We start from the raw sequence: 8281 nt of genomic DNA, 5'->3' as shown, positions 1-8281 counted from the left end.
TAATAATGCTTTTTTTTATTAAAAATGACCACAAGACCTAGAAATACTTAAGTAATAAAAATAATATATTTTAAAAGTCTAAATTCTGTTATATAATTAATAAACTTTAGGAAATAATATAAAATATTAAGGTTAAGTTATTTTAATATCCGCAACCTCTATAATATAGATATTATTAAATTTATATTAGTTAGCTTATAAACTAATTAAAAATCTACACTAATAGAATTATATTTAAGCTTACTAAGGTAAGTCTGCCAATCTTTATGGTGTTCCGCCTCTTATATATAATTTCTTAGGCTTATTATTATTAGGATGGTCATCTATATCTCTATTCTCCTCCTAATATTATACCTACCTCCCTAGCCTTTTTGGAGGCTTTAGGTGGGTAGGGTTAGTTATATAAAAATTACGGAGCTTATACGGGCTATTTTTAAAGTTAAACGCGTTATACTACTTTAGATCGTCCTTATACCTAAGCTATTTAATACGGTACTATAGCTTTCTGTAATAGATATGGGCTTTAAAGATCTCCTTTACCTTATATTCGTCGTCTTCGTCCGCTTTAGTTAAAGGAGCTATTTTAGACTGTGAGCAGAGTGTAGAAACGTGCTCGTTATTCTAAGGTTTAAATAATACTTCCTTGCCAACGCTATCGCTTAAGTTAGTAGCTATAGGTAGGCATATCGGACTAATTACCTCTATTAGTTCGATAGAAGTATTTAATTATAAAGCCCTACCGCAATTACGCTTCCGCTTATATCTGCCTAAGTAATAAAGGTATACGGTTAATTTTGGTTGCTTATTACTTTAAAGACGGCAGCCGCGATTACTACTTTCTTTACTACTCTTATCGCTGCTGTTGTCGCCGTAGTCGTTGCCGTAAAGTATCTTAGTATTGCAACTACTAAACCGCGCTCCTAAGGTAGGTTTTAGGGCTAAAGGATGGTTAGGGAGAGGTCTGCCGCGGAATAGAGATAGCTTTTATCGCCTTGTAGAGTATATAGCGCGCTTAGGATACTGCTTTAATGCTATATTTGACTTTTAACTATGCCGCTTATGGCTAATAGTATAGGCGGGCGGAGGGTGTTTTTGCTTGCGCGTTAGTAATGTGTCGCATATTATATAATTGTTACTGTTGCTGTTGCTATTATCGCTATTATTACCGCTGTTGCTACTTATATTTTTGGGCGTGGGAAATTTCTTTATTAGTAACTGTAATTAATATATTATAACTTTCGGGATAGTGCGGGTGCTAATTTCTTGTGTTAGCTAGTTGATGGAGCAATTAGACTACGCATTACTATTAGTCTTTAAAATTATATAATAGTGTTTAATAGTATTACTAAATTTAGTATTCGCTATTAATACTTTATCGGCAAAATGTACAGTTTCTTTTACTTTGCTATTATAGTTTATACAAGGTAGTAAATTACTTATAGTAGACTTAGGCGGCGTTAATATAGGCTTATAACTTAGGAGCGGACTAACTAGAATTTCTGCTCCTTTAATAAAGTTGATAGTATCTTCTATGCCTATAGCATAAAAATCTTTGCTAAGATACTCCACAGCCGACGTACCCGCACTCTTAAGTTAATTGTCTATCTATAGACCTATACCGTCTTTCTACAAAGGGTACTCGTCCTTATTGTTAGTATTAGTATTTAGTTCGGTCTAGTTATTGTTAATAATAACTATATTCTCTACGCAATATTAAAAATAATATGCGTAAGCTACTATATTAATTAAAGCTAGGCACTTACCTTAACTGCTACCCTTAAATTTAACTCTATAGAACGTGGGCGTAAGAATCTCTCTATTCTTAGATTAAGTATTTAATCCTAACTTATTCCCTAGGATCTTGTTAATATTATACTAATTAGTAACGGTGGACGCGGTATTCTTTAGGTTGGAACGTCAAAAGTGTAGTTTTAGCGCCGGTAGCCTAGAATAATATATAATTTAGAGGGGTTCTTACGCCTAAGAGACAGGAAAAGTACTAAAAGACGTTGCTATTGCTGCTGCCGTCGCTACCTATTACGGTACTGACCTGACGTATACTGTTTTATACTATCTCGTACTATTCCCTACTGTTGGCTAGCCCACTACTAGCGACTTAGCGGCCGGCCCTACTATTTATATACAATACCCCCTTTCTACCTTCTTTCCCTCTTTATACTATAACGTAGTTATTTAGTCTACTTTATTACAGCACTGTAACAGTTTGTGGTATCTTTAATTTGCGCCCCATTGCAATCACTAATTCCCTATACCCTAGCCAATTAACCTCCACCCTAGAGCAATCGCGACCTATACGCGCCTCTGCTAAAACTAATACGTCCCTAGCACAGTCCTAGAACAATCCTTAGTTTTTACCTAGCGCCTAGATAGGCGACACTAACGACGCCAAAATAGCCGAAACCTAGAACCCTCGCAATGTTTTTATAGACCTATTTATAGAGATATACCCTAATATTGCATAGACAATCCGCCGCTCCCTACTATACCCTAAGACCTTTGAGCCTAGCAAAGCTTACCTTACCCTTATTGACTATACTAATAAGTTTCTTAATAATATTAAAGTAGGACTATAGTATATATATAATATAAACACCGCCAATAAAAAAGCTAATAAAAACCTTAGTGCCCTTATTACTTCCTAGATAGGAACTATTAACTCCTAGGTAAAGACTATTACCGTTCTAAAATAATTAACCCCTATAACAATAGTAGTAACCTAGCAGAAAAAACGGAGATCTAAAGACCCGCCAATATTTAGCGGAAAAAGCACCCCGCTAGAATAATAAGCTAATTTTAAGACCTAGTATATTAAGATTAAGGGAGTCTTTAACCGGAACTGGGACTACTTTAATATAGTTTAGTCCCAGATCCTTTATATCTCGGACATGCTAGAGGACAAGGCCTATAAGTTTATTAAGTAGGGCCTAGAGTTTATATATAAAAACCTAAATAATATATCTGCGTGGAAATGGCCTACCAAAGAAGATATGCTTAAAGATTTTACTACCTACTACGAGGTCCTTAATATAACCTAGGTCGCAAAGAATAAGCTTAACTATTTCCCCTAAGGCGAGCGTAATTACTAGTCTTAGAAGGGAGAGCTTAATAAGCTAATAGTCCGCGCTAAGAAGATAGACGAATAGAAGGTGGACCTACTCTAAAAGTTTATCTCTCTAAAGATGGAAGAGCTAGTACTTAGACTAGCCTATAAAATTAATAATAGTGACTATACAGGTTAGAGCAAGTAGATAGATATATTTGCTAAGAACCTTATAAACTATGCATACCAAGCCAACCTTAAGAAGAATGCTAACCACCGCCTACCTGCCTAAGCCCCTGCCCTTATATTAACTTTAACCCTAGTAGTAACTAGAGAACCTATAGACCTTAATAAAATCTTAGATATGGAGCGTAAGCGCCGCGTTAATAATAGACTATACCTTACCTATAGCCTGCCTAGCCACTAGAAGGATACCTATAACCTTACTAAGATAGTAAACCCAGTCCTAATGCTACCCTATTAAATAACGCGAATAAATAACCACGGACGCGGCGACCGTAGAGTCTATTATGGACGCGGCAACCGCGGAGCCTATTATAGCCGCGGCGGACGACCCCCCCCCCTTTAACCCTACGGCTTAGTTACTTTAAACTATACCCTATATAGGAGCCTAACCCGTTAACAACGCCTAGTATTAACGACTTCGCGCTAGCGAATACAAACACAGCTATGTCGTTGGCGAGGTATTATCTTCTTATACCCTAACCAAAACAGAAATAGATACTGCTAGCTAGATGGACACTGGACTACCCTGCTAAGACAGCCTTATACCCTAGTTGTTAAAAGGTAAACCCTTAGACTAAGTTACGCCTAAGGGTCTAAACTATATAAGGAGGAAGACGAGAAGATTAGGTCCCTATTACTAGATTAATTAGTCCTTTCTATTAGTAAACTACCACTTAATCTTAAATTAGTAAATAGTAATAAGAAATTAATCCTTGTTTAAACCTAACTCTCCTTATTACGTAACCTATACCCCTAAGTTTATATCGATATAGTAAGCCTAGTGGACTCTGGTAGTACTATAATGGCATTTACCGACATAGAGTCTATTATAAGAAAGTATAACGTTATAACTAAGAAGCTACTAGTACCTAGGCCACTGCGCCTTATAGATAGCATCCTAACTTCGCTTATTACGGACTACTTTACTACCTAAATATTAATCGGCCTCTATACTAAAGCTATGCTCTTTTTTATTACTAAACTCTTACCTACTACCCTAATTATTCTAAATATACCCTAGCTTTAGAAGCACGAGCCCCACCCTAGCTTTAGGAAACTTAAGATCCGCTTTAACTTAGACTACTACTCTAGGCACTACCTCCCGTAGGGGATAGCCGACGTTAGTAGGGACGTCTTATATAGACACTTAGCACTACTAAGCCTAGTGCCTAGGACTATATATAAAGCCTTAATAGTAGAAGACGTTCCTAATAAAGGGGAGCCTGTATAGCTGTAAAGAAACAAGATAGTAGAAGACTGGACTAACCTAGCACTTAAGACTAAAATGATGGGCCAGCTAGCCCTGCTAAGACTAAGGAAGAAGGTCCGCTTCGCGCCGCTACTATTAAAAAACTAACCCTAACCTAGGCACTATTTAAACCCCAGCCGCCCAGCCTAATACCCGGAACTAAGCTATATGCTATATACGCATACAATAGCTCGCGTTATAGTAAGGACTGGCTATAGAACTACTGAGACCCGGATAATAGAAACCGCGCCACCGTAACGCCTAACCTTACACCTATCTCCCGCGCGTACCGTATAGGGCCGCCGCCTTATTTCCGCCCCCCTAGGCCGACTAAGCCGTGCTAGCCTAGCCGTAGCACTAGAGAGCCAGATACGCCCTAACCTAGACGATATTAAATGCACCCATACTATTAATTTTACCTAGTTCTATAAATAAAAAGACGTAAAGGTAATAAGGATTTATATAGCGGAGCTAGTAGAACTAGTTAAATAAAATAAGCACTAACAGCTGCTTAAAGAACTGCCTATAGGCCTAATAGAAGTACTAAACCTATTAGAAAGGTCTTTCTACTGGCTAGTGGAAGGCGACTATATAATAAAGGAAGCCCGTAAAGCGCTCCCCCCCTATTTCTATAACTTCCTTAAGATAAATCTAAAAACCAAACCCAAGCTTTTATGTCAGAAGATAGTCGACACTAATATTAAAAAATTCCTAAAAGGCAAACCAGGATTAACCTGTGAAGATATTCTATAACGCCTACTAAAGGAGTTTAGTAAATATATTAAGCACTTTCTCCCTAAAAATGTAGATAAGCTGCCCCCTTACCAACCATAGGACCATAAAATTAAGATTACCCCCGGAAACTAGGCCCTGTATTATAAAAATAGACCACTCTTACCTACTAAACTTAGGTGTGTAAAGAAGTGGATTAATAAGATGCTAGATAAGGGTTTTATCTGCGAATCAACCTTACTAGCTACCGCACCACTCCTCCTTGCTACTAAGCCTGGCGGCGGTATATAAATCTACTATAACTACCGAGGCCTAAACACAGTCACTATTAAGAATTGATACCTACTGCTACTAATCCGCGAGACACTTGACGCACTTTATGGCGCTAAGTACTTTACTAAACTTAATATAATTACTGCGTTTAACCGGATCCGGATTACGGAGGGCTATAAGTGGCTTATAGCATTTATTACCCAGTTTAGACTCTATAAAATACTAGTTATATTATTTGGCCTCTATAACGCACCCGCTATATTCTAAAACTATATTAACTATATTCTATACAACGCCCTTAATAACTACTGCACTGCCTACCTTAATAACGTCCTTATCTTTTCTAAAACACGCGCCGAGTATACTAAGTATGTAAATAAAGTCATCTAAAGACTTGGCAATGCTGGACTTTAGATTAATATTAATAAGTCTAAGTTCTACTCTACTAAAACAAAATACCTCAGCTTAATTATCTTGACTAATGGCATAACTATAAACCCTAAGAAGATATAGGCCTTATAGGAATAGAAGGACCTAATATTAATTAAAGAACTATAACAATTTCTTGGCTTCGCGAACTTCTACCAACAATTTATCTAAGGCTACTCTGCTATTGCTATACCTATAATAAAACTTCTAAAGAAGGATATTGGATGGCTATAGGGACTAGAACAAGCAAAATCGTTTAAGGCCCTTAAGGGAGCCTTTACTTTAGCACTAGTACTAGCATACTATAACTATATGAAGAAAACAGTGGTAGAGATAGACGTATTAAATTAGGCTTCTAGCGGAGTCCTTTCCTAGTATAACGATAACGGAAAATTAAGACTAGTTACATTCTTCTCTGTAAAGCACTCCGCGCTAAAATGTAACTATAAGATCTACGATAAAGAACTCCTAGCTATTGTTAAGGCTTTAGAGGAATAGCGTCCTAAGCTATAAGGGACTAAGGAGCTATTTAAAATTATTACTAACCACAAGAACCTATAGACGTTTATAACTACTAAGCAGCTAAACTAGCGCTAAGTCTGGTAAGCAGAGTTCCTTTTATAGTTTAACTTTGTAATTATATATAGACCTAGCAGTAAAGCTACACTCCCTAACGCCCTAAGCTAGCTACTAGGAATAAGGCCTAAGGACGCTAATAACGAACGCCTCCGCCACTAAGCCTAAGTCGTTATACCGCCCTAGAAAGTTAACCCTATAATCTTAAAAGAATTACTACACGAGTCCTGTAATTCTAATAACACGGAGTTCGTAGCCGCTCTAGACCCTAAAATAGCCGAAAAGTTACTAGATAAGTTAATCTGGCTAGGATACTAGGAGAACAAACTTGCAAGAGATATAGTGGCAGCCCTACGTAATTGGAAAGCTCGCCGTTAGCTAAAGAAAATTAGGAAATTACTCCGTTGCGATAAGTTAGAATGTAGTATTGTTAACGGATAGATCTACTTCCGCCAACGTCTCTTTATCCCTAACGCCCTAGACCTCCACCTAGAAGTTACCTATTACTCTTATAGTAGCGGCCCCGCTAGTTACCCTAGCCGGGTTAAAACTCTTAACCTCTTAAACCGAATATACTGGTGGCTAGGAATCTCCTAGTTTACAGCTACCTTTGTTAAAGACTGTGCCCTATACTTTTGCACTAAGACCACTCGTTCTACCCCGCCCGGTTTCCTAAAGCCACTAGAATTACCCGCCCGCCTATAAACCGATATCTCAATTAACTATATCACAACACTGCTAGTATGCTAACGCTACGGTAAGGTATATAAATATATCCTTGTTATTATAGACCGCCTAACTAAAATATAACACCTCGTTCTAGTAATAGGACTCTTAATAGAGGAGTTAGTTAATGGCTTTGTTAATAACGTATATAAGCTCTACAGTGCACCAAGTATAATTATTTTTAATCGCGGCATATAATTTATCAGCGACTTCTAGCAACGACTAAGTAAACGCCTTAAGATAACCTTGCGACTAAGCTTAGCCTAGCACTTAGAAACGGATAGCTAAACTAAAATTATTAACGCCGCCGTAAATAAATACCTTTATACTTTTGTTAGCTTTATATAGGACAACTAGGTTAACTACCTACCGCTTACTAAGTTTGCTACGAATAACCAAGTTAATAAGAGTATAGGCATCTCCCTATTTTTTGTAAATTATAGCTTTAACCCTCGCCTTGGAATTGAGCCTACTAGCCCCCACCTACTAACACTATTAGTATAAGCAAAAAAGGAGTTCTTCTACATAAACTCTATGGCCAACCGCTTTAAGCGGATATTAATATAGCTTAAGGCCCTAGCCCGGATTTTATAGCAACGCTATAAAGATAATACTAATACCTATAGGGACGAGAGCGCGTTATTCTACGAAGGTAATATAGTTATAGTTAGCTTAGAAAATATAAAGATAAACAAACCTAAGAAGAAATAGGACGATAAATGGGACGGCCCGTACCCCGTACTCGCAGTATACTAAGGGGTAGTTATAGTAGACCTCCCGGACTATATCTAAGTAAATAAATCCTTTTATATATCTAAGGTCCGCCTCTAGGCTGCTAAAGAGATCCCTGGCTAAGTAAATATTAATACTATAGAGCGCCGTAATATACAAGGACGAGTGGCAGAGAGAGATAATAACGGCAATATAGAAGACAAATAGGAGTTTAAGAAAATCCTTAATATACACGATGAAGACCCCTAGGGCCTAAC

General features: G+C 37.4%; 1 protein-coding gene across 1 annotated transcript; it reads right to left on the bottom strand.

Moving 5' to 3' along the window:
* Positions 1-495: 495 nt before the first annotated feature.
* K441DRAFT_597017 (uncharacterized protein) lies at positions 496-963 on the bottom strand (the record flags this gene model as incomplete). The annotated part of the gene is made up of 2 exons (XM_067645041.1): positions 496-578; positions 834-963. Coding segments are annotated over 2 exons (213 nt in total), but the record flags the coding sequence as incomplete, so codon positions are not given.
* Positions 964-8281: the final 7318 nt, after the last annotated feature.

Source organism: Cenococcum geophilum (genome assembly GCF_001692895.1).
Source record: "Cenococcum geophilum 1.58 unplaced genomic scaffold K441scaffold_103, whole genome shotgun sequence".
Lineage (NCBI taxonomy): Eukaryota > Fungi > Ascomycota > Dothideomycetes > Gloniales > Gloniaceae > Cenococcum > Cenococcum geophilum.
Note: the sequence above shows the minus strand (reverse complement) of the source record. Positions and strands in the feature narration are given on the sequence as shown.